At 38.2% G+C, this 27719-nt stretch overlaps 1 protein-coding gene across 1 annotated transcript; it reads left to right on the forward strand.

Annotated features, from left to right (window-relative positions):
• The first annotated feature begins 1052 nt into the window (after positions 1-1052).
• rab8a (RAB8A, member RAS oncogene family) lies at positions 1053-27719 on the forward strand. Its single transcript, XM_002934795.5, has 8 exons — positions 1053-1331; positions 11818-11878; positions 14996-15056; positions 16835-16912; positions 18116-18205; positions 19443-19508; positions 21396-21446; positions 23797-27719. Exons 1-8 carry the CDS (start codon positions 1208-1210, stop codon positions 23887-23889), a joined length of 624 nt encoding a protein of 207 aa, XP_002934841.1. The 5' UTR covers positions 1053-1207; the 3' UTR covers positions 23890-27719.

The following is a 27719-nucleotide window of genomic DNA, read 5'->3' on the forward strand; positions in this document are numbered from 1 at the left end:
GGAGTCAGGGTTAGAACTTCAAGTAACAGTTACTTACAAAAGCAAACCTATTAATGAAAATCATAGCATTGTTTTTTTTATATTTTATGCAGTGTCCCAATGTTTTTGGAAATTGGGTTATAATTTATGTAACGATTTACTGTATGCATAAAAATGATATTTTCAGAAGTCACCTTGAAGTTCCATGACTTGTTTAAAGCATTCAGCCTCCAGCCTCCTGCCTTTACATCACATCACAGGACTTCTTGTTGCCTTATAATATCTTCATAATAATAATAACAATAGAGGGTATGTAATTCCATATGTTATCAATAAAGTACATAAGATATGTAGAGTGATAGTATGTAGAGTATTGTATATTGATTTTCATTGTTCCAGGAAATTGGGCCAATGACATGAGCAGACAAGCAGGTCTAAAGAATGTACGCAGCCGCTATCTGCAACAAGCTCTGTAACTGGCAGCCAATAATGTTCTGGGTAACATAAAATACAAATATAAAGGCAAAATAAAACAAAAAAAGAGACATACTATTAAATATGAGACTAAAATACGGTGCCTTGCAAAAGAATTCAGATTCTTGACAAATTCTCCTGGTTACTGACTGAAAATAATCCTATGCTGAAACCTTGTTCTCTGATATTTTTTATTTCAACGCACAAAAAAAAAATAACAAGCAGGGCTGATTCACTAGCAGCGGCAACACAAACACGTCTGTTTGTAAAGCATAAGCATCGAATCATACTTGGTCGTACCGATAATATTTGTGTATGTAGGCACATAGTGCTACTTATATACACAGAAACACATTACTCAGATGGGGAAAAATAAAATAATAGGAATATAAGTTAATACAAAAAATAAAACTGCATTCCAGATTCAGTGCTATTTCTTACCAGACAAAGGAAGTTAAACACAGAAAATAATTTCCGACCTGGCAATGTATTAACCGGCCCAGAAAACTAACCAATCACGAGCACCCGCTCTGACATTACTTCCACCAACCAGCTAACGTCTCTCAGTTTGACTCGGCAGCTTTGCCTGATAAACTTTACGCTTGGGTTCGGCGGCGGGGGGTCTCCTGGGATGGGCGGGTTGCGGTGACGACAGGGCGTCACTAGCCAATTGATCTTCGCTTTCACATAGATTGACGCTGCCCGTGGCCAATTGTTCGCAGCTTCTGGTATTTCCTGTATAGTAGTTTTTAATATGGCGAAGACTTACGATTATTTGTTTAAACTGCTACTTATCGGCGATTCTGGGGTCGGGAAGACGTGTGTATTATTTAGGTTTTCAGAAGATGCCTTCAATTCAACCTTTATATCCACTATAGGTGAGTCTGAGTTGTCGGGTGGGGAGCAACTGGTGGGAGAAGGGGATGGAACAGGGGATGAGTGCTGGGGTTTTTTTTGTGGGTATACGTACTAAGTATGGGTATGCCGGTCTGAATATACATTAATACCAAGGGAGGCATTCTTCTATTGTCTGTCTTTGTAGCATATAGTATTGAACATTCAGCATATCTTTCTTGTTTTATAACTGTACGTGTCAGTATACAGTAATATAATTCCAATAGAGTTACATTATTTGTTTTTACCTGAGATAAAAATCTGTAGTGCTGATGTATGTATAAAGAATATGATGAACATTTTCCAGCAGTTCCTATGGGGTTTATAAAGCGCTAGTGTATATACATGGGCAGAAGGGAGAACATCTCAATGAATACACACACATTAAGAGCTATAGCTTGTCATTTGTAACACAAGAAACGCATGTATGCCTCCTCTGGTCCCTTATAGAGTAGAACTTTAGAGATGTCAGTCCTGTGTCATCAACAGCAGACCTATATTTTTATTTTATCACTGGTTATGATCCTGGTAGTGTAGCACCTGATTAGTTGAGGGATCTATTCCAGGTAGTTATAGCTATTGTAGAGACTACAGTGATATCATCTCTTCTGATGAACCTTTGTACTCAGTGACGGGCTGTGTAATAAAGGTGAGACTTTGAATGAAAAGGGCATTTCTTCTATTCTTATGGGTGTTAGTATGTAAACTTGCTTTATATGCCTACATTAATGCAAAGGGATAACTGGCAACAATACATAGCATATTCATTTTTTATGTTTTTACTTAAAGGGGAATTTGATTAAAAAAAAAAAAAACAAATGGGCTTAGATTATTTTTTAATTAGTTTCTCTTAAATAGCAGCTACTTTATTCTGAGCAAAAAACAAAAATCCCCTCTCCATATATTGGTCCAGTTTGTCACATCTTTAGTGGGAACTGCATACAACTTTGCCTAACTAATGCAACATCCATAGGTATCAATTAAGGTGATCATAAATGGTTCTGTTCTGCTGTCCTGTGACAGTGTTTGAGATAATGCAATATGCAATTGCAGCCCTCATTAATATACAGGTATGGAATCCCTTATCCAGAGAGCGCCAAATTATGAGATGGCTCTCTCTCATAGACTACATTTTAATCAAATAATTCAACACATTTTTAAAGTGTTTTTATTTTCACTGTAATAATAAAACAGTGTTTTGTACTTGATCCCGACTAAGGTATAATTAAACCTTTAATGGAGGCAGAACAATTGGGTTTATTTAATGTCTAAATTATTTTTAGTAGACTTAAGGTATGGTGATCCAAATTTCAAAAAGATCCCTTTTTCAGAAAATACCAGATCTCGGGCATTTTGGATAACAGGTCCCATACAGTAAAACAAAAATACTTAATATTTTCTGTGTTAGATATATGGCCTTATAGTTTAATGTAAGGGATACCCTAAACCCTGGATTCAGTTTGGAATTCAGCTGAAGTTTTTTTCCGAAGGATCTGGATTCAGCCGAATCCAAGTGCCCGGCTGAACAAAATTGGAACCCTTAAAATCACATGACTTTTGGTCACACACGTAAGGAAACTAGTACATTTTTTCCTCATGCTGCATGCATGGTTCCTTTTAGACAAATTAGGGTTTGCTTTTGGTTCAGGATTCGGCCGAATTCTTCATGAAAGGTACAGGAATCAGCCTAATCCAAAAATACATTTTTACCTATTTACTATAATAGATTAAAAGTAATCTCTACTTATTAAAGCTGCTTATATTACATTTAGAATGATAACCGGTATCGCCCAGGGTGATCCCTAAAAGCAGTTTTGAAATTCAGACATGCTTGTTCCAAAAAATCATACTTCACAGAAACCCCAGTATTTTTCTCTAACATGAACACTTCAATAGCGGAAACAGTGCTTTGAGGTGTTAAAGAAAGTGTGCTACATCAGAAACGGCAACCCTTTGGTCTAAGAGAGAAACTAGACTGGCACCTGCTTAACAGAGACGTGGCAGTTTGTCACACATTCCTACTTGATTCTTTAATGATGATAGCCGACTTCATTATCTGTAATGAAATGGGGATTGTAATTAGTGGAGTTGTAAAACAGCCAACATTCTGAGAGAGAGCTTTTTTTTTTTTTTTATTTCTTTTCCTGCATGAGCACTATATGTATCAGGTGACAAAGGCTCAGTGAAAGGTGCACTATTGTATTTGGGAATCTCTAAAGTAATGAAGGTGTTGACATAATGAACTGCCTGTATAATGTTAACCCTAGAATCATATTATATGTTTCAAAAATGCTACTGAAGTAACAAATGAAAGCAAATATTTCCTCCCTGACTTTTTTAGATGGGGATGATACTTTTTCATATTAGAGTGAAAAAAACATTTCCAAATGATATTTAATTACAACACTGTAGTATTCAATTTATTTTCCCTAGGAAACATCTGGAAAAGCACTAAGGTGAAATCATATTGCTGTAACAGACCCAGCTGGCAGCCTGTTGGTGCTTAAATGAGGCTAAAACACTTGCCTCTTGAATAAAACCTCATTGGGAAGCCTGGGAAATCCCATCAGGCAAGCACTACAACTGGCCATCCTTTCCCAGCATATCCCATCATGAGATCTGATCTTAAACTCGATCATATCAGTATGATTTGACCCAACGCTTGGATGGCCAAGTTGGACATAGATCCTTTGATGTGCTAACCTATCCAAGCAAACATTTTGAATTTGTAAGCACAGCCCTCTTTACCTTATGTATCAGTCAGAATATGTAGTACAGGTATCGGACCCCTTATCCGGAAACCCGTTATCCAGAAAGCTCAGAATTACGGAAAGCCTGTCTCCCATAGACACCATTTTAACCAAATAATTCAGAATTTTAAAACTGATTTCCTTTTTCTCTGTAGTAATAAAACAGTACCTTGTAATTGTTCCCAACTAAGATAGAAATAATCCTTATTAGATGCAAAACAATCCTATTGGGGTTAATGTTTTATTGATTTTTTTAGTAGACTTTAGGTATGGAGATCCAAATTACGGAAAGACTCCTTATCCGGAATACCCTTGGTCCCGAGCATTCTGGATAACGGGTCCTATACCTGTAATATGAATTATTTTTAGCAACATTTAAAGAAGAAAGGAAAGCATCATCACTAGTGGGTGCTGATTATGATGGCTTATATGAGATCCCGTTTATTTGCTAAAAGCTTCACGGGCCTGGGGTCTGTAAGAGCACCACCCTGCCATCATCTTCTTTCTCCTTGGAGCCTATGTGCACTGTGTACATTTACAGTAGAGTTAAAAGCTAAACTTAGAAGCAATAATCTAGCATTTTTTCTGCTACCCATGCACATGTGGCTGTAGAAAGAATCCGTGCAGAGCAGAAGATGGCTACGTGGCACTCCTACAGTAGTACCCAGGGGTTGGTGCAGTTTTCAGTGACCCCAGCCTGGGGTCTTGAGTAAGTGATTGTCTCCCCGGTTAATTATGCCTTTTTTTCTTCTTTAAACTTGTCTTTATATGCTTTTCCAGTTATTCACCTTCCTTTTTGTAGAAAATCTTAGTTATAAAGATATTCTAGTCAAGGTTGGAAATTTTTACATTGGAGAGGTACTTAAGAGGTTTATGATCTATTTGTATAATGATAAGGGAATGTATGGTAAGGCTGGATAAACACAGGCCAAGAATCCAACCATACGCTTGAAGAGTGCAAGCTATGTCTGCACTGAATTGCTTCAGCTTTTACATATAAAAATAAAAAGTGGGGGAGCAATGTGACCAAATAAAGTTCCTCGGGTGACCAATAAGGGCTGTGATTGTATTTTTGGTAGCCCAATATGGACTGGCAGACAACAGGGGGCTCTGTTGGCAGTACACATGCTGTAGATAAACTAGAAACCAACTAGAAATTAACTAAGTTGCACAGAAATTTTAACTTTGCCTTTTATAGCTAAGTTACTTTAGCTGGTCATACTCATACTTATAAAACTGTAAATCCTTGTTGGGCTAAACATCCAAACCAATATTTCTGTACCATGCAGTAGTATTGATGCATATATTTTGAATTTTGCTATTTACGAGAATAATCATTTTGTTTTTTTTCCTTTGCATCTGCTAGATTTTGCACTTTAAGTTAATGTTAGCCTGCCTGCCTCCTGAAGATATACCAATGTCATTTAAGTATCAGCAACTTCAGTTGAAGCCTGTCTATTTTAGCAATCTGGTTTTATCTAAACATTCTTCTAGTACTGACAGCAGTTTTGGCTGATTCTACCATAACTGTTCTTGGCAGTGACTTCTGCATAAATAATGCTGGGTGATCTTTCTAGGCAATTTTTTGTTGTAAAAGTTTTGTGTTTTTGAAAAGTGAATTGCCCTGTGTAATTGTGCTGTCACAATGAGTGATTTCCACACAGAGAACCGATAAGACTTGGTGAATTTAAGGCTGATGACACACAGGACCAGGTGGAGAAAAGGTGATCTGCTCTCATCAGCTCCTGTGTATATCTGCACTGACAGGCATTGCGTTGGCCTGTGTACAGAGACACAGAGTGGATTTTGCAGAAATAAACATAAAACTATGCAATTACGGGCCAAGATCTGCTCCTGGTTTACTTACAGGCCGAAGCCTTCCCTGTAGGAGCGAATGAGTGCACATGGCTTTTCTTTTCATGCTTACAAAATTCAGATAGAAAAAAGCAGAGTGTTGACAGAATAACAGCAGTCCAATAAGATTGTACAATATTCCATCAAAACTACCCCTAACTTAAGTTGACATAAATGGCTAAGTAATTGAGATAGACAAATATAGACAAAATCTGGCACTGTATCTTTGTAAAAGTCAATGGAAAATCCATAACGTACTTACAAGTGATCCATCACCAATAGGTTTCTTATGTTTTGCCAGCAGATAAAGAAATACAGGCAGCTGGAAAAATTCCTAGTAGTCCCAGCCCTGTGCCAAAATGCCATTGGTATGATGCTATATGACAGATTTATTTTATCTCCCATATAATAAAACAAATTATACTGCTGTGTCAAAACTTTTTTGGCACCCACAGATTATCACATCATATCATGCAGTGCTCATTGGTAAAAGACCAATAGATCATGTGAGGTTTCTTATAATCAGTTGTAGAAAACTGAGGCTGGGGTCATACAGGCACCTTTCTTACTTCAATAAAGTGTCTGAAAATGCTTAGTGGGATACTTGTGCCTGTTGTCACATGGTAATGTGTCTGTTACATTCCTGTGTCAGTGCTGCAGGGTACTCATGGTAGTTATTGGGTGTAGTAGAAAAGCAAAGCTGAATGCTTCATTCCATGTAATAAAAATTAGTTGCTTTTATGGGTCTCTTATGTACCAGGAGATACAGCTTGTCTCTTGGCATTTTGATAATATAATCACATTGGTAGCTAATGTGATATTTGTCAGTTTATGTATCTAAGTAATTGTGGGTTCAGTTTGAGCACTTTATTTCCATGGTCTTAAGAATGATGCAGGGATCCACTACAAGGTGCAACTAGCCTCCGAATTTAATACAAGGCATAACATTTGCCTATAGTGTCGTAACCCACATCTACCAGAAAGATGTTTGCTTTTAAACAGGTGACCAGTAGGTACAACCTGCTGTAGTTTTGATCAGAGCTGTAGCAAAGTTTGCACCTAACCCCACAGCTAATATATAATTTATAAGTACAGGAAGTTCATTTTCTAGGACAGATTCTGTTCTTAAATGTCAACATAATATTATTCTTAACCAGAGCTTTATTGTACGTATGTTTATGCTAGTTATATGGAACAAGGTATTTGCAAAATTTCATAAATGTAAACCTGGTGTCTGTAAATGTATAATGTAATTGTTAAACATGCCATTCTAGAATAATCATTGCACCAAAAGAGCAAATGTCGAGCTGTGACTGCAAACATGAAACAATATAAATAGATATGGGTGAGTCACAGTTAGGTAGGTAGGTAATTGTCTGGCTCTTGAAACAAGTTGCTCTCTGACATTACATTCAAATGGCCAAGTATTTGGGCTGCTTTAAAATAAATCTACTGTATATACTCGAGTATAAGTCTAGTTTTTCAGCACCCAAAATGTGCTAAAAAAGTCACCCTCGGCTTATACTCGAGTCGGGTGCCATGGGTCCCTCCAGACTCGCACCCTCTCTCCTTTGTGTGCAAATTAGGCCCCCTGCAAACAGACCCTCCAGTGCCCTGGCCTAGGCTCCCACTAGCAATACTTATTCCCCCTTACATCACTCTGGGACCGGGACTGCTGCCAGTTTGCCAATGTGCAATGAGCGTGGGGTAGTACTCATATTGTTTTTGTTGACCCTCTTCTCCACTTACAGAGCTAGTTTACTGTTTTTCTTTTAAATAAATATTGAAAAACATATACCCCACTAATGCCTCAAATAATGTAATTTTATTGGTATTTATTTTTATTATTGAAACTTAGCAGTAGCTGCTGCATTTCCCACCCTAGGCTTATACTCGAGTCAATAAATTTTTCCAGTTTTCTTAGGTAAAATTAGGTACCTCGGGCTTATATTCGGACCGGCTTATACTCGAGTATATACGGTAAATAGCAAAGGTCAACATGCTAAATACTAAATTATTTCATGCTGCATGAGTGCCATGAATATCATGTAAAATCTATTCTTATAAACAGTTTTTAAAGGAGTGGTTCACCTCTAAGGTAACTTTTAATATGTTATAGTATGTCCTATTGCTAGCAACTTTGCAATTGGTCTTCATTATTTTTTTTATAGTTTTTAAAGGAGAAGGAAAGTCATTTTGGCATTTTACTGCCAACAGATTTGCCACATTAGTGCCACCTACAACAGCATTTATTTAGCAGAAAACTTTACTATACCTGAGTAAAGAGCCCTGAAGCTCCTTCAGATATCAGATAGCAGCTGCCATTTTAGTTGGTCTTGGTAGCTTCCTGCTGCAGTTATAGCCCTTGGAAGCTCAGATCACACAATCCTAAGGGGGATGGGGAAGCAGGAGAGGGAGAGAGGAGAATATGGAGCAGACTCATGCCCCAAACCTGAAGAAGCCCTAAAAGAGAGAACATCTGATACCAAAGAACATGTTCACAAAAAAGGATCCAAGAAATCCTGTTTCTTTTGATAGAAGACTCAGTGCAGCGTTTCTGTGAGTGCTTATGGCTGTATTTACATAGACCTTTCTGATAAAGCTTACTTAGTTTTTACCTTTCCTTCTCCTTTAAATAATTTTTACCCTTCTCTTCTACATCTTTCCAGCTTTTAAATGGGGGTCATTGACCCCCAACAGCTAAAAAAAAAGCTATATATCTGTGACCTTACAATATTATTATTTTTTTTATTTATTATTCCTCATCTTTCTTTTCAGGCCCCATCCTATTCATATTCCATTTTCTCATTGGGAAATAGCTCGTTGCTAAGGTGAACAAGACCCTAGCAATCAGATAGCTGCTAAAATTCCAAGCTGCTAAACAAAAGGCTAAATAACCAAAAAAAACAAATACGGGTATGGAATTCATTTTCCGGAAACCCGTTATCCAGAAAGCTCCAATTTACAGGAAGGCCATCTAATAATTTGAATATATTTTTAAAAATGATTTCCTTTTTCTCTGTAGTAATAAAACAATAATGGATCTTGTACGTCATCCCAACTATGATATAATTTATCCTTATTGCAGGCAAAACAATCCTGTTAGAAAAAGACATCTCATGCATGTACGTCACCATTTAGGCCATGAAAATACATTTACTAACGACATAACAAGTCTGCGTTGCTTCACACATTTATTGGTTACAAACCGCTACAAAAAATTAAATCAACAAAAGTGCTACCATACCAAATGACCAAGGTAAATTCCAATGTTACATTGCCCACATATATATAATAATGGTGTGTGTAGCACCCCAAAGTTGTGTAGTTTTGTTTAGTGCTTAAATAATTTTCTAGTAGACTTGAGGTATGGAGATCGGGCGGTGCAGTTTTATCCTAACGTCCCGGGGTATGAGGTAAGTAATTACAGTCACTGGGGGGTACCTAACATTTTGGCACCCCTAATTAAGTAACCTTTCATTCTCCTTTAAACATATTTGAAATGTTTACATGCATGTACTCTCCTCTGAAAATTTTATTAGCTCCAATTATCATATTCTATTATAGATCTGGCAGTTTGTAAACCTGTAGCAATTGCTGTCAGTGTTTTGTAGAGTTAAGGATTGGTACATGGTGACACTGAGTTATATAAATAATACTGAGAAGTAAAGCAGAGTATAAAAGCAACACCCTGCACTGTCTAGCTTTATCCACCCTGGGTTTGGTTTCACATTGTGGTTGCCATTAAAACAGATACAAAAGGTTAGCAGGGTGCCTGTCACTTCCTCCTATATATGTGTTGTCAGCAGGAAGCGCTGACTTATCTGAAGCTGCAACTGGTAAGCAAGCAATTGGTCACTCAGGAACAACAGATCATAGGGAAGAATATTTTGTGCATATGGCACACAGAGTAACCGGGATGGAAGGGTTCAACAAAGGAAAAAAGGGTGGAGGAAGAGGCTTTTAACTGGGGCCGAGAGCTGACTGATTCAGGAAAATACTCTTACAAATGCTCTAGAGACTAGAATACATCAGTCTGTTTATTGAGGGAGTAAAAGCCCTACATTTAAGATATTGCACACTGAAGCCTCTCTCCTTTTTTCCTTAACAGTACTTTTTTTCTATCATGCTTATCATAAGGGAGATTTGCACACAAACCCAACAAACTGTATAATATCTGTTCTACATAATTCCCACCTGATCCAGCACAGCTAAATAAACTTAGTTTTATGTGTATTAGCGTACCAGCCAGCGATTATTTATAATTGCTTGTTCCAATGTTTTTGTCTTTACTTTTTCCAAGATTTAGCTTACATTGAACATAACTATGTGGTTGTTGAAGTATTGGATCTGTTATCCTGAAATACGCCTATGGTTCACTAGTAGAAGCCCTATTTATTTGTACAGATATTCACATTTTTTTTTTAATTAATTCCTTTTCCTCTGTAATAATAAAACAATGCCTTGTACTTGATCCTAACTAAAATGAATGCATCCATGTTGGTGGCAAAACAATTCTATTGGGTTAATGATATTTCGCAATCTAAGGTAAAGGTACACTGATCCAAAATTACAGAGAAATCTTTTATAAGGAAAATCCCTGGTCTTGTATTTAGTGTTGCACTTCCTCTTGCACATTTTGAGGGCAGAAAATATCAGTTTGCAGGGTCCTGTGTTTCCCCTAACCCATGTGTAGTGCTCAGGTAGGGAGACAAGTACAGCCTAGGAGGGGATTTTGGAACATCTCACATCAGTGTTAAGCAATGTTTTGTTTGTTTTTGTTTTTTTTTTTATTAAGGTTTTATTTCAAGTTTTAATACAGTAACAAACTTGGCCAGACAACCTTCCAAATTATTATGGAAATCCGACCCCCCCCCATCCCAGATGACAGGGGCCATACCTGTATAATATTTGTTCACCAATTTCAGTTGTACGAGTTGCCATAAAGGAAAAATGGTTCCTCTAATGACAGCCAACTATTAAGCTGGCCATACTCACACAGCTAATATTGCACAAAGCAAGGTTTAGTATGATAATCTGTGCATGTATGCTGGTCCACCAATGCTGATCTATATTAATGTAAAATGGGTAATGGTAATTGGGTGCATTTACAATCTCTGGAATGTTGAAATATATATATTTGTTTTTTTACACAAACATACCTGATTCCACAGATTGAAAGAAAACCATGATACGCATACAGACCATTTCCCATTGCAATTATTCATTTACTATTCCCTCCATTGAAGTGAAGGCTTCTGGGGGCAAGGTTGGTAACTTTGTAAGCCTAAGGAGGATGGAATTGGTCCCTGTGAGCACAGACAGACTATCATGGTTTCTTTCAGTCTGTGGAATCAAGTATGTCTATGTAAAAATAAAATTCATTTATATTTATATCTGGAAGTCCACATAGTGTTTATGCACTTTTTCTACATAAACCCAACTGAATGATCTCCTATCAAGAAGGAGCTTGCCATGGAGTGTATTTTTTTTTTTTTTTTTTGCATTCCACCATGTTAACTGATTTCATTCTGCCCTGTGGCTCTTTTCCTGCTGTAATAGACACCTATTTTGAACACACACAAAACTATTCTTCAACAGGTTTTATCTGTTTCCCACTTGGCCTTTTTGTTTCTGAGTGATAAAACTAGTGCAAGTGAGTGCCAAGACAGGGTTCATTCCATTGCATTCAAGATATTTCAAACCAACCTGTATAAGCACACAGCACAAAATATTTTTGTTTACCAGTGATGTTTAAAGCTATATCACCCATCAACTTATATAAACTAAATATTTGCTTTTCGATAATTATTATTTTGTCTGCATTTTGTTAAAATTATTTTTAAATTATAACTTTTCTTCACAGGTATTGATTTTAAAATCCGAACGATAGAATTAGATGGCAAAAGAATTAAGCTGCAGATATGGTAAGCCATTAGCCGTTCAACATCCCTTTTGCAAAGGAACGTACTGTGAGACAAGTGAACCTTGTTCAAAGGTTAAAAGTAATAGTAAGGCTGCAGCATCCCCTTAAAGGAGAACTATACACCCAGGCAGTGATAGTTATGGGTGCTTTTTGCGCCCGGGGTATACTTCTTTAATCACTTAGGATTTCTTCTCCTTCTATAACCCACTCAGCCCCCTCCCTTGGGAATTCACTTTGGCTGTTGACTACTGGGCATGCTCACTTCCAAGCTAAGGCAGTAAATCTTTTCAGCTCAAATTATTAAACACACTCCCTCCAGTGTAGTCACCAGTGACAAGATGGAATTGCTGGTTCTCAGAGAAACTTTGCTCTAGCTTCCTGCTCTGATTTGTTCACTTAACCTCCTCTCCTGAGTTAAATTGCTCAATTAAAGCAGGACTTTTTATCAAAGTAAGTGTAAGCCTACATTCTTGATTGCATGGAATGTACACTGAATAATGGGTCTTTGATACTTACATCTGCAAATAGCATATTTGCACTGATGATGTCAGAGGGTAAATGGCCACCAGGTGAAAGCTGCTATTTGTTTTAGCAAAATATGATGGTGCTGGTGAACAGTGGGCATATGTGCAGTACCAATGATACTGTTTGTGTGGGGGAGATGTGCACAACTTATATACATTGTGGGAAAATGTATGGTTTTACATGTCCATAATGTGGATTTTACCAGGGGATCAACGGGTTCCCTCTTAAGTGGTTCCCTCTCTGTACTAGTTTAAGGTTGATTAAAGAAGAGAGGTATGGGAGTCTGGGAGAACCATTAGGAGTTTGCAGTAATCTTGTGGGATAGGACAAAGGCATGGATTGGTGCTTTAGCAGTTAGTTACCTTTGAAAGAATGGGACATGTTTTGGCAATATTGCAAATGAAAAAAGGCAGGTTTTCGAAGTGGCATAATTTTGATTAGAGATGATTAGGTCTGGTCCAAGACAACACCCAGGCACTGTGCGAATTAACAGGGTTAATGGTCATGCCATTAATAGAAATGGTAAAAGAAGAGGCCAGGACAGGAAGACCATGAGCTTTGTTAAGGCCCCCATACACGGGTCGACTATAGCTGCCGATATCGGTCCCTTGGACCGATTCGGCAGCTAATCGGCCCGTGTATGGGCAGAACAGAGCGGATTATTTTTTTTTAAAAATTACTTGCTACCCGATATCGCCCACCCGTAGGTGGGGATATCGGGTGAAGATCCGCTCGCTTGGCGACATCGCCAAGCGAGCGGATCTTATAGTGTATGGGCACCTTTAGCTACATACAGTTTGAGTTGACACTGATGCAAATATTATGTAATATATATTTGTGTTGAGAGAAACACTGCATAAGTTTTGTTTGCCTTAGCAAAGCCCATAGGTGGTTGGTTTTACATTGTACTGTTCAGCTAAGGGCTGTGACACACGGGAAGATTAGATGCCACATGACAAATCTCTTGTCGTGGGTGACTAATTTCCCCGAAATGCCATCCCACTGGCTAGAATGTAAATCGCTGGTGGGATGGCATACGTGGCGCCGCGATTTGCCGAAGTCACGGAAGTTGCCTTGAGAGGCGCATACGCGTCACGTATGCCATCCCACCGGTGATTTACATTCTAGCCAGTGGGATGGCATTTCGGGGAGATTAGTCGTCCGCGACAAGAGAGATTTTTTGCGCGCCGACTAATCTCCCCGTGTGTCACAGCCCTAAACCTGTTGCATATGGCAAAGGGAATCTGTATGATGGTTTCTTCCTAGATGTTGTTGATGTACATGCAGGATCTATGCATAGATGCACACACAATACAAGACATAGGTAATATCCAGTTATGCCCCTATATTTTGGGACAAACATATTGTGCAATAGCAGATTCTGCACTATGCTAGTGAATGAAAACTTAGGAGATGTACAGTATATTCACCTCAGCCTAGAATATTCAGAGATGATGCTGGTTTTGTAAGTTTTGGTTATCCACAAGGAACGCAGCATGAACAAAAGTTCATTTTGGGTTTTGCTATGAATAAGAGATTTATTCTTTGTTGTATTTCTGTTTCTTGAAACTCTGCCTGCCAAGGTGCCTTGCATTTACTTTGACTTTAGACGTGAGACAGACTGCACATGCTACAGTTGGAGGATGTGACAGTGTCATGTTTTTTTAAATACATCAGTTAATAGAGCTTATACAGCATTCTTCTGCATTGGAATACATTTTTTTAGTGCAAACAGATTTTTTTTATATTTAATTTTGATATTTCACATGGGGCTAGCCATATTCTTCATTTCCCAAGGTGCCACAGCCATGTGACTTGTGCTGATACACTTCAGTCACACTTTACTGCTGAGCTGCAAGTTGGAGTGATATCACCCCCCTCCCTTCCCTCCTAGCAGCCGATCAGCAGAACAATGGGATGGTAGCAAGATAGCAGCTCTCAGTAGATGGCGAGGTAACCAAGCGAGCGGATCCTCTCCCGATATCCCCACCTACCGGTGGGCAATATTCGGGGTATTTAGGCTAATTCAGAATTATAACGATTGTTAAGGGCGCAGTCGGTTCGGGGGCCGCATCAACGAGCCGATGTGGTCCCCGATCCGACTGAATCTTGTAACCTGCCCGATCTATATCTGGCCAATTTCAGGCCAGATATCAGTCAGGCAGGCCAGTCGTTGCTGCCCCTACATGGGCCTACAATCGTGTATGGCCACCTTTATACTCAGTAGGGGAAACAATAGATTATCTGAAAGCAGTTCTAATGTGTAATGTGTTTAATGTGGCTCCTTCTGAAAGCTCAGGCACAATGTACTGAGATTGCTATGTAATCAGTGTAATTTACAAATAAAAATTACAACCTGTAAATCATGACAATCCCTTTAATGCATTAAATGTTTGGGGGACTAAACACCCAAAACAAATTAATGTAAAATTGCTTAAACGAATGCTGTTTACATTATTTGTTGTTTCCTTTACAAAAATACTGCCTGAAGCACGATTCCCACCTTGAACCATAAAAAGCCCCCCTTGTTTTGTTTTTTTTTTTTTCTCTGCTTACATTACTGATTGGTCATAATACTGTTCTACAATTCTAGGGATACCGCAGGACAGGAACGGTTTCGTACAATCACCACTGCATATTACCGAGGGGCGATGGTAAGTGATAAAATAAGGTTGCACATCCACACTGCATTTCAATTGGTTAGTACACTTTCATGCGAGGATTTTCTTTTCCTGAAATGTAAACAGTAATTCAGCAAGCTAATTCAGCAAGCCCCCCCCACCCCCCCCCCCAGCCCATCTATTTTTTTTAACCACACAAGCAAAAATTATATCCCAGCATTAATTACAAGTAGGGTAAGTGGGGCTTGAGGTGGGTTTGCATGTGATAAAGTCTTGTTTCTTTGAGCCTTTTTCTAAGATAGCTTCAGTAATGCTGCTGAAGCTGGGGGGATCAGGATTCATAGTTGTCAGGACAGAATAAGATACAGCTGGGTAGGAGTATAGGAATTTATTTGTTATCTTGCCCTTTGCTGTTCTTTGCATGGTAGGAGGCATTTAACCCATTGGTGTCCTCTGCAATGAGAGATTATAGGAAGATTTTGACAGATGTCTACTTTACCCTTATAATCTCTGGTATCTCAATACGTGGAGTATTTATATTGCTGAACAAAAAATAATTTTAATATCAAGAGAACAAGGATGTAAACAATAGGTGTTGGTTAATAAGAGACAAATCACAACAATAAGCCTAGTGGTACATTTCATTAGAACTGCTACAAGAGGTGCTCACTTCTGCTATTGCAAAAACAATACGTCACTTTGGCACCCTGATAAGTAACTTCTGCTTTGCGGTATATTGTTATCTTTAATTATTATTATCCTTTACAGAGCACCGGTATATTACAAATTGCTTTACAGGAAAATGCTTAATCATTCACACCAGTCCCTGCCCTTGTCAAACTTTCCTGCCACACACACACAAATACAAACACAATGGTCAGTTTCATCAGCAGCCAGGTGACTTACAAGGATATATTTGGGAGGAAACCCACACAAACATAATGAGAACATACTGTGAGGAATCGGTGCTTACCATTAGACTCCTGTAACCTTTTCTAGCACTGATTTCAGAGAGCACTGTATCACTTTTTTTCAACTTAAGTGGCCTACTATAGTGCTTACAATTAAAAGAAAACTTAAACCCCCAACCTCCCTTTTTAAATGTATTCCCACATTCTCAGGGCCCCCTTCTCCTTCCCAACTGCATAGACCTCTGTGTGAAACCCCATGAGACCCCCATACCTGGTATGTAAATTTAGAGTTGTGCAACAGGGTTGGATGGTGTTATATTCGGCCATGAGACATTCAGTATTGGCTAACATGGTTAGTTAAGCAAGCTGAACTAACCTAATAATGTGGTATATTGACTAATGAATGGTTTGTCGGTGAGATTGAGCAGGTTTCCTGATTAATTCCAATACACGTTGCATCAAAATGTGATCAGTTAAAACAACTGTTCAGAACCTGTTTCCAAAAATTCACATGAAGTGTTCACGGTTCACCTGATATCCTGTTTCGGCCAGCTTGTGACACATTCATGGTTACAAGGAATTGATGTATAATTGATTAGGATCTTATTTTAGCAACCAAACCAATGATTGTTGCACAAGGATTGCCTGTGTTCTACTTCTTTTACTAAATACAGAGGTGGTGGCATATAAATATGTGTATGCATAGAAATGATATGTGACAATCTCACAGGGAAATTATTAAACACTTACGTGTATTTTCATAAACCAGTTTAAACTAAGAGCTAAATGACTGTACACATATATTCTAAAACAGTATAAAATAAACAAGTTGTACTTTCTTTCTTGTCATTGCATTACTGTTGGATATCATTTCATAAGGAAACATTTTTTTTCTTTTAGGGAATTATGTTGGTGTATGATATCACCAATGAAAAATCCTTTGACAATATTAAAAACTGGATCAGAAACATTGAAGAAGTACGTATTCATTTTTAGCCTAGAACTGTTATATTTTTTTTTATAGATCTGGACTTCCTTTTTATTCAAGCACAAGTACCTGTAGCATGATTTGGCAATGGCAATGTGGTTTCTCATTAAAAAGAAAGAATATCGTCTCTCTGCAACAAATCTATTCACCTGAAATTCTTGTTCCAGCAGAAAGTATGTTCTGTAGAGAGCTTGGCACAGGTTTATGCAAGTGTGCCACATACCTGATAAAGCAGGTGCACACAGGTCCTGGCTGGGATTCGCAAGAGGCCCTGGCATTTCAAGTACACAGAGGCCCAAACAGTCCCCCACCAGTCCACTAAATAGTGACTGTCTGTGGCACCTTACAGCAACCCCTCTGGCATCTGCCAGAATCTACAGCCAATTTGGGGGCAGGTGCATATAAGAGAAGTATCATGGGCATATTTGCTTTTGTCTTGACTGATCATATTTATTTTTAGTGGGGAGAAAAGCAGTGTACCTTTATATATGTTATAGATAGTGGAATATTTCTATTTTTAATTATAATTCAAACAAACAAAATTCTCTCTTCACCAGCATCTGGTTTGCACTTTTCCGCACTAATAATTTTTTTTTTTTTTTATTGATAGCTCTACAAAGAGAAAGCAAATAAGTGAATTATGTTGGACATTAAATTGGTCTCACATGCCAATTTGGTCATGTGCTCCCAACTCAAGCATAGCATGGTCCAAATGTGGGCCCATAATGGCCATTGTCTATATTTTTGGCAGTTTGGGGATCAGAAGGGCCTTTCATTTTACCAGTTTAGTTTGTTTGAATGACTGGGATACAAGGAAGGAAGGAAGGAAGGCTGTTCTCCCAGTTACCATATATACTGGGCCAATGTGATCACTAGCCAAACAGATTTTTCCTACATTATTATCATCATCATGTATTTATAAAGCACCAACATATTCCACAATGTTTTACAATATACATTGAACAGATTTACATACAAAACAGCCAATAACTAATAAAAGAGGTAAAGATGGCTCTGGTGATCTTTGTATGACCAGCATGTATGATGTATGACCATCTGTCAGACTTTTGATTGCATGACAAGCCACTTTGACTTCAAAGCGTGATAGGAAAACTAATGTTTGATACCATCATACTATTCTGACTGACAAGTTCTCGATGCAAATATAAACCTTTACACTCTTTGCCTTCCAGCATGCATCCTCTGATGTTGAGAAAATGATCCTAGGAAACAAATGTGATGTGAATGAAAAGCGACAAGTTTCCAAAGAGAAGGGTGAAAAGGTAAGAGTTATTTAACAGTTTTGGTGTTCTGATATCTGAGCTTAAAACCCATTAAGCTGTGAATAGGTAAACGAGCTATGAGGTCCTGTTTGGGTACATTTAAAAATATATGAAAAATAAGTTTCCAAATGCTTTATAACAATAACCAATCTTTAGCCCTTTTAAGTAGAAGAAAACTCTGAGCATTACTCTGCCAGGGCATAAAAATAGTGCATATCCACTCGCCAATCATCCCCCCCCCAAAAAAATATATATATATTATATATATATATATATATATATATATATATATATATATATAATTTATTTATTTGGCTGGTGTCACATGTGCTTAATGTAAGTGCTCCTGTAGTCCAAATTAGACTTGACATATTAAAGGAAGAATGAAGAGAGGAATGATGTTGTCAGTGGGATATATGTGCAAGGATATTCAGGGCAGGGTCATGTTAATACATGTTAACAGTTTTGCATAAAATAAATATGGTGTTGGGCAATGGGAAAGGCTGAGCAATTGTTTCTCAGTTTCCTTGGACTTTAATTTAAGTATTAACCTCAGGAAAATAGAATCTGGTGCATTTTTTTGTTCATATAGTTTAGAATATTACCCAGTATGTAGTAAGGTGAATATTGAAAGAATGAGGCTAAAGGATAGAGACATAAGAATGTGGTGCATTTGTTTAAAATATTTAGAGAAAATATAGAAGCATATCCATTACCAATTTTTTTTTTTCTGCCTCAAATAACTTCAATAGCCAGCACAAAACAGCATGCACTCGTCGGACTCCAGGACAGCGGATAAAAATTCAAAAAAGCTTTATTAAGGATAAAAACCTAACGGTTAGGTTTTTATCCTTAATAAAGCTTTTTTGAAATTTTATCCGCTGTCCTGGAGTCCGATGAGTGCATGCTGTTTTGTGCTGGCTATTGAAGTTGAATCTCCCCATGCTGCGGGTCTGGGGCATGGCACCCGGGCCACCAAAAGGAAGTGGTGAGTGAGCATCCTGCATTTTGAACTTACATATGAGCATAAATTCCCCAGAACAAAGAGAGAAAAAAGTGATAAGCGAAAGGTTTGCGGCATAAGCACCCGAACCTACTAATTAACTGGGTGAGCGCGAGCGCTAATTGAAATATAAATCAGTTTTTTTTTATCTGTAGTGGGAAGGACTGTGAGCCCCCGAACAAGCAAATAGTACAGTGCCTCAAATAACTAGCAATATCACTGTTTGTATTTCAGCTGGCCCTTGAATATGGAATTAAGTTCATGGAGACAAGTGCAAAGGCAAATATCAATGTGGAAAATGTAAGTAGACTGAACGTGCTTAATTCAGTAAGCGGGGAGAGTAATGTTCATTGGTAGACACCCTTAAAGGAACAGTAACACCAAAAAAATTCAAGTGTATGTACTGCTGCTCTGCACTGGTACAACTGGTGAGTTTGCCTCAGAAACACTACTATGGTTTATATAAAGAATGCAGCTGTGTAGCCATGGGGGCAGCCATTCAAAGGAGAAAAGGCACAGGCACTTAGCAGATAACAGAAACACTATTGTATTCTACAGAGCTTATCCGTTATCTGCTATGTAACCTGTGCCTTTTCTCCTTTTTTCCAGCTTGAATGGCTGCCCCCATGGCTACACAGCAGCTTATTTATATAAACTATAGTAGAGTTACTGTAGCAAACACACAACTTTTACCAGTGCAGGGCAACAGTACATTATATTTCTTTTACTTTAAAACTCTTAAATTTTTTGGTGTTACTGTTCCCTTAACAATCAAAACAGGTTAAAGTGAAGAGTGGTCAGCAAACAATATAGTCATAGGTTTTCTATAGTCAAAAAGGCAGTGGGTGTTTTATAGAAGTCCGAGCATTTTTCTGCAACTTTCCATATTCTTTCGTATCGGCAAAAAAAAAAGAAAAATCTGTAGTGCTGTGTAGTGAGAAAAAACCACGCAACATGGTACTGTACCCTGTGCCTGATGGCTCTTCATTGATGCAATCATTACCCAGCACTATAGGACAACCAATGGGGCACCAGAAAACGCCGGGATATTTTTTGGGGTAGAATGTTAACTCCCAATATTTATAACAACCCTTCCATATGGCCTTTTTGTTGTCTGTTTTGCCTTTTTAACCCTTTGTGCAATGGACTTAGTAACAGTTCCACATGTCAAAATAGAGCCCTGAAACATAGAATCTATAGTGTTGGTATGATACTTTTATGCGGACACAATAGTAGTTCCAAAATGGAGGCCCAAAGCTGCATCTAAGTGGGTCCAGGTTATGGTAAGATTTGTGGAATACCTATGCAAGTGTATGTATGAATATGAGTTTAGGGGGCCGTAACCAGAAATAATAACCTATATGTGTCTGATCTTTGTGTGTTGTGATTTATGTATGTATTTATTCCTGGAGAATCTAAAATAAATTTTTGTATGTTTTTAAGAAACCTCCACTTTTACTTCATGTTTGGGGTCAGTGTTTTGCCAGTGTTTTCATCTTTCTATATAGAGATACAAAGGGGCACATTTACTAACCCACGAACGGGCCGAATGCGTCCGATTGCGTTTTTTCCGTAATGATCGGTATTTTGCAATTTTTCTGAAAATTGACGCAACTTTTTCATAGCCATTCCGAATGTTGCGCAAAATGTTGCGATTTTTTCGTAGCCTTACGACTTGCGCGAAAAGTCGCGACTTTTTCGCAGCTTTCGCGCCGAGTACGAAAGATTCAGATTCATTCAAGCTTCAGCATGGTGACTTTTCTTGGGCCAGGTTGGAGCTGCAGGGTGCCATTGAGTCCTATGGGAGGCTTCCAAAATCATGCTAAGTCTGAAAGTTTCGCCCGCCGCTTACGAGCGCTCAATACGAAAAAGTCGCGACAAGATACGAGCGAATCGTAATGGCTACGAAAAACTCTCGTTTTTTCGCGCAAGTCGTAATGGTTACGAAAAAGTTGCGACAATTTCCGAAAAGTCGTAAAGGCGACTAAAAAATCGCAAAAAATACGAAAAAGTCGCAAAATGTTCGTTTTCCAGTCGGAATTTTTCCAATTCGAATTCGTGTCTTAGTAAATCAGCCCCAAAGAGTGTTTATTGTTGTCTAGTACTTGTACTATATAGGCAAGAGATTAAAGGAATCACCCACTCATAGTATTGCTTTTGATATCAAGTTCTTCTATCTTTTCACAGGCATTTTTTACATTGGCAAGAGACATCAAAGCAAAAATGGATAAGAGGATGGTAAGTATAAGTATTTAATGGCTGCTTTGTGCTCCTGTGCCAGATATTGGTACTAAAAAGCAGGTATTTAACACTTAATTTCCCACACTGGTCTGGGTTTCATAGCTTGTTCTTCCCTTTATTCTAATGAGGGTTGGAGTAGAACTTCATAGACTGGTATGATCAAAGAGAGCAAGCATTTTGCCTCAACTTGCTATTGATTTAACAAGCTACTGCTTGTTGATACTATAGCTCCTTATTATAAAGGCTGTAATAGATGCTTGCTTCATGAGATTTGATTGCTTACTAATATGTATCACAGGTCCTCCATTTTGGGAGTTTGATTATCTAACATTCTAACACAACACTAAGGGCTGTGGCACACAGGGAGATTAGGTGCCCGAGACACATCTCGATTTTCGCCAGCGACTAATCTCCCCGAAATGCCATCCCACCGGTGAAAATGTCGAAGGGATGGCATATGCGGCGCCGCGATTTCACCAAAATCGCAGAAGTTGCCTTGAGAGGAAACTTCCGCGATGCTGCCCGAACTGAATCCCAAAAAAATCACATGACTTTTTGTCATGTTAACACGGAAGTGGAAAATTTTTCCCTGCCGCACGAGGATGTTCAACTTTATGTAAACTTTTACTATGTTGTAGAAGGACCTAGTCTGGTGTTTTTTATTAATGTGTTCCCAATTATTAGCTTTTCTATTGTGCCTCTTTCCAGCCTGCAACTGATACTGCTGTCTGGTTGTCAGGGTCACTGACCCCATCATCAAAAGCAAGATTGATTATGAGCCACCATATTTTGCATTGTTTGTCTTTCTATTCAGTCCCTTTTATTATCTTCCATTCTGACTTCCAAATTGCTACCAGAATGTTAGGGTATTTGTGTCCTTGTAACAAGACAGCGTTTAAATTCCAAGCCTGTTAACTGGGCAACAAAAAATTTATATAACTCTAAAAACATGACAATGTTGAACAATTGCAATTCACTTTAGAATTATACTATCTTCACTATACTAAATGTTAATTTTTAAGGTAAGACATAGAAGAAAGAAGGTCCTTGAAATTTACAACATAACCAAATCTGGTTACCAATATATTTTAGCAGAAAATAATCTGATGTCAGCCTTAACCTGCACAGGTCTGATGGATAGATTTAGATGGTTAGAGTAAAGCTGGCCATACACGCACCGATAATATCGTACGAATCGTTTCATACAATATTCGGTGCGTGTATGGCAAGTCGGCAAGTCGGCGAGTCGACCGATATCGCAGGAAACTTCTGATATCGGTCGACTCGCCGATCGGGCCAGTTAAAAGATTTTGATCGGGCGCCATAGAAGGCGCCTGACCAAAATCTGCCTTCAGCGCTGAATCGGCAGAAGGAGGTAGAAATCCTATTGTTTCTACCTCCTTATCTGCCTGTTTCAGCCCTGAAGGTTAGTGGCGGATCTGACTATCTTTCGTGCGACCGATGGTCGCACGAAAGATAGTCAGATCTCCACGTGTGTGGCCACCTTAAGGCATGGCTACTAGCACAACTAATTACATAGTATCCATGTGTACCTCTTTGCTATACAGGCAGTCGGCAAGTGTGCAGCACCACCTAGTGGTCATTTATTTTATTCTGACCATCACTTTTCAATTTTTTTTATAAACAACAACTGTAGTACTGTTTTAGCCAGTTGCAAAAATAAAAAAAAACTACAAATACAAAAGTAGTGTAGAAGTGATACCAATATTGGCTAACCATTAGTAGAGGTAGTAGTAGGGAGACAGGACACTGCAGGGTTAAACTGCAAAGGTGCAATTTATTACACTACATGTGTCGAGCTTCACAAGCCCTTTATCAAGTGAGTATATTGGCTAACCAGACTGAATCCAGACCCCTGGACTATTTACAACCCATCCTAATAAACATTACTTTTATTATCTTCACCAGTTATCTCTATCTGTAACTTCCTTACTTATTGCTCGTGAACACTTCCCTCTGCTCTATATGTTGTGCCATTCCAGCTTTCATTTGTATTTTCCCTGACTTTGGGGCCTTAGAGCTTAGAAGTCTGCAATGTTTTTATTCTATTCTACAATATTTTTGTATTTGTGTTTTTTATTTTCTTTACAAGACATTCCTCTGTGACAGCTGTTTCTTTGAAACATTTATACATTAATGAGAATAGTGTTATTGCTAATGATCATTAAATGAATAAGTGGTTCGTTCCAGTTATGTAGGAAATCTTGTTCGACCGTGTGAATGAAGTCCTATATGAGCCAGGGAGAGCATCAGTGCAGTAAAATGACTTGTGTTTTGCAGAGGTTTGTAACAATGTTCACATTAGCTGTATATGTTTATATTTCAGGAGGGGAACAGCCCTCAAGGCAGTAACCAAGGAGTCAAAATCACCCAAGACCAGCAAAAGAAGAGCAGTTTTTTCCGATGTGTCCTTCTGTGAGGGATACTGCCTTATTGGAGTGCTTTGCTCCATCAAACTGGACTGTGCCTGTATCTTAATTCCTATTGTCTTTGCAGACATAAAAACTTAAACAAGCAGCTCTACCGCGTTCCAGTTACCAAAATAAGAGTAACTGTTTCACCTAGTGGATCTGGAACATGCTCTTAGTATGTACATTTTTTCTCTTCTTCTTTTTTTTCCCCTTCTTCTCACTTTTGTTTGGATGAAGGTAACCACCGGACTTTCATTTTCCTAATTTTTTTTAAAGTATATATTTACCAATAAATTTCCAGTCAAGTTTCAAATATCAGGTTTTGATTTGAAACTTATTGGTGACTCTTCCAAAATTTCACCTGGAGCCATATCTTACAAGTATAGGTTTTTCATTAACCTCAGAATGTATGACCCTTTATAGCTGGGTGCATACATATAATATATATATATATATATATATATATAGATATATAACATATAGATACACAAATACAAGTTTGTGCTTTGTAGAGATATTACACACCCATGCATACACCCAACCTGTATGCATATATGTGCACCTTTAAATTACATTCCAAAATAAGTCTTCCATTTCCAACCTATTGGCAGACATCAAAATATTTTTCCTTAATTTAATGAGCAGTCTTAGGTTTCTATAATATATTTAAATGCAAAAGGAAACTGTAAGCCAATATAAGTTATGCTGCCTCTATTTTTGTCATCCAATCACCACAGGCCTCATTTTGAAGCACAGCCTGTTGCCTCTGCTAGACATAAGTTCATACGGTGTTACATTTCCACTCAGTGATGCATTGTTCTTTGTTAGGGACTTCATCATTTCGGGCAGTTCAACATACAGACTGTATCATTTTCCTATTAGTATACACTAGCTTTTACTGCAGGACTTCCTGCCCTTCTAGTGCTGTTTTTTTTTTTTTGACTGTGAAGTTCCTATTGGATAGCCAATGGATACTGGTGGGGTTACTGGTGTTTACTTAAAAATGTAGGGGGTCAGGAGGAAGTTTTCTGCAGTAATACCTAGTAGAGTCATAGGAATTATTATTGGCAAAACATTGCGTTCAGAATTAAAATAGATTACTACTTTGAATCTGAAAGAGCATTCTGCCATTTTTTTTGTTGCCGAGACTTGTATGTTTTCATATTGTATTTGTACATGTACTTTTGTAAATGCTCTGCATAATCTTACTTATTAGATATGACCAACCACTGAACATATTGTACAAGTCTTTTGTAGAACGTCTCCGGTGAGACTTACTGATTGGGTATGGGACTGTTGGCTGCTTATTCATTAGTACTGTGATATGTTATAATTTCCATCCCTGGCTTATCATACATATTGCATATTGTAGTTAAGGGCAATAACGCATTAATTGTTTGCATTTTTGAACTGTATGTTCCATAAATTTACCATAGGTGACATAGAAGCACATTTGTGAATTAGATTCTTAAAGTGGTCTTTAATTACTAACATCTTCGCTAAATTCTACTATTGCAGTTACCCATGAGCACCAAGTTGGCAAGACAACCAGTGTTCAACGTTTGAAACTAAATACACCTATGATTTCATTTTCTACGTGTAACTGCACTAGGGTAATTCAGCACTTATTTTAGTAAACTAGCTTTATTGGGGCAAATTTACTTACATATGTGCAGTTTTGGCACCTCTTGTTAGTACATTGGCCACGTTGTCTTAAGATCTTAGGTTGTATCACCAAAGAATGGAATGTATGGCTTGCAGTTCATTGGGTCTCATCATACATGTAAAGGTATTCGGTTATTCAAATTTAGCACTCCAATAAAATCTGCACACCATCTTCTGCAAATAGAAATACACATATACATTTTCCTTAGTTAATAAAGGGGTTCTGGCAATGATGATATGGCTGTTTGGCTGAGATACTCTAGTCCAGGTTCAAGATATCTTATCCCACGGGTCCTTTGCTTATCAGATTCCAAATCTAGAATTCTTATTGATGCTAGTGTGCCACTGGATGTTTTGGTACAGCCTATAGAACATACAGAATTTCTATTACATACGTAGGTTTTAAGCAATAATCGCCCCATTGAACTCCTCTTGCAAGTCCCAGACAGTGCCCAGAAGTGATTCTGTACTATTATTTCAGCAGCAGTTGCAGCGGCAGAGAGATGGAGTAAGTAGTGTCAAATCTCTCCATTAGCAGACAAGAACCCATGTTTAGTGTTATTCCAGGCTCAATTCCTGACATATTCCTGTAGCTGAGAGGCTTATGTAGCATCTCGTGTAAGAAGGGATGGATTCTTTTTTTCTTTTAAATTCTCCTCAGCCCAGTAGTACAGTTGGTATGGTTGGATACTCCTAGACCTGATTTCCTGCATTCTGGTACTGACTACTTCTGTCTAAGCTGGCCCTAACAAAGAATTGACATCAGCTGACATATGCCGCAGGACTTTGAAAGTGATGCCACATCTGAGGGTGGATTTGCCAGGGTGCACATATTATCTATCTTTTTTTCTTCTTTAATTTTATATTATTTAGCTGTCTGCAACCCACCCGACTCCCCTCTCTTCAGGGTCACTACAGACCACCTGTATGGTCTACTGATTGGTGCTTTTCTATCCCAATCTCAGATGGTTTGTGGGTAATCCTGTTACTTTCAGGTCCAACATGACTTGGCTTATAAAAACACAGAGAGCCAGTTCGGCCACTTCTGCTGGGCTGGGAGTAGCATAATACTTCCATAGGTTTGAGTACTGTAGTCTAGCTTATTCCTAGGGTGGGGGAATTCAAAAATATAGCATATCATCTTTATTAGTGTTACTAAAATGATCTTGTCTATTATAAGAAATTGCCAATCACATTTCTACTTGCATATCTGACGATTCTGCTCTGAACTTATGTGGAGGGAACAAACATCTTTCCTGTGACCAATGGAGCTGAATCATCAGATATGCAGGTAGAAATAATTCTACCCCTACCGATTCAGCACTAAGCGATTGCCGGTGCTCGGGCACTTTCCCAAACAAAATTTTCCATCTGGCCCGATTGACGAGATGACCCATATCCAAGGCATTTGCCGATATTGGTCACCTTGTCTCCCACCGTATATGTACTGTCATATTGGTTTGTGTATGGCCACCTTAACTTTAACAAGCATCTGAAATTCCAGTGGCACAAACTACTAGTTGTAACTCCCTATGCAACACTCCCAAAATCTCAATTGATCAAAATCTCAATTGATCTCAAAATCAAATTTCTGAACCAAAGGATCTCTTCTACCCATGCGATAAAGATACACGTGCCACTTTAATAAAGGCTTAATACGGACACTGTATTTAGATTTTAAAGGGAATCTATCATTAAAAAGCAGAAGTAGTAAATGTATGTTGGAGCACCTACGTGATTGTGCTGCTTTAGTGACAGAAACCTCTTTTATAAATAGGTGACGCCTAATAGTCATCATCTTTGGTTTTTTTGCTCAGTAATTTATTCTACAATGCACATGAATAGCTAGTCTTTATGTTCTCATGCATTTGGGCTACGTATATTTTCTAGTGATACATTCTCTTTACGCTCATATTGCCATGTAGGCCTCTGTATTTGGCGTCTGTAGGTCTCTTTCAGGTTTACAAAGATTGATTCTGTGAATGGCTAGAGGGGACAATGGAAGACCAGCAGAATAAAATGCCTTAATTATGGTTTAGAAATTGATTTTGCTCCATATGATATATTATAAACTCATCAAACATGTCCTGCTGGAGATCTGTAATAACTTGCTTTGTTTACAATGACAACTGCACTTCAGGAAAAATACAAATTAAAGCTTATTTTAAAGTTA

This window comes from Xenopus tropicalis, chromosome 1 (assembly GCF_000004195.4).
Source record: "Xenopus tropicalis strain Nigerian chromosome 1, UCB_Xtro_10.0, whole genome shotgun sequence".
Lineage (NCBI taxonomy): Eukaryota > Metazoa > Chordata > Amphibia > Anura > Pipidae > Xenopus > Xenopus tropicalis.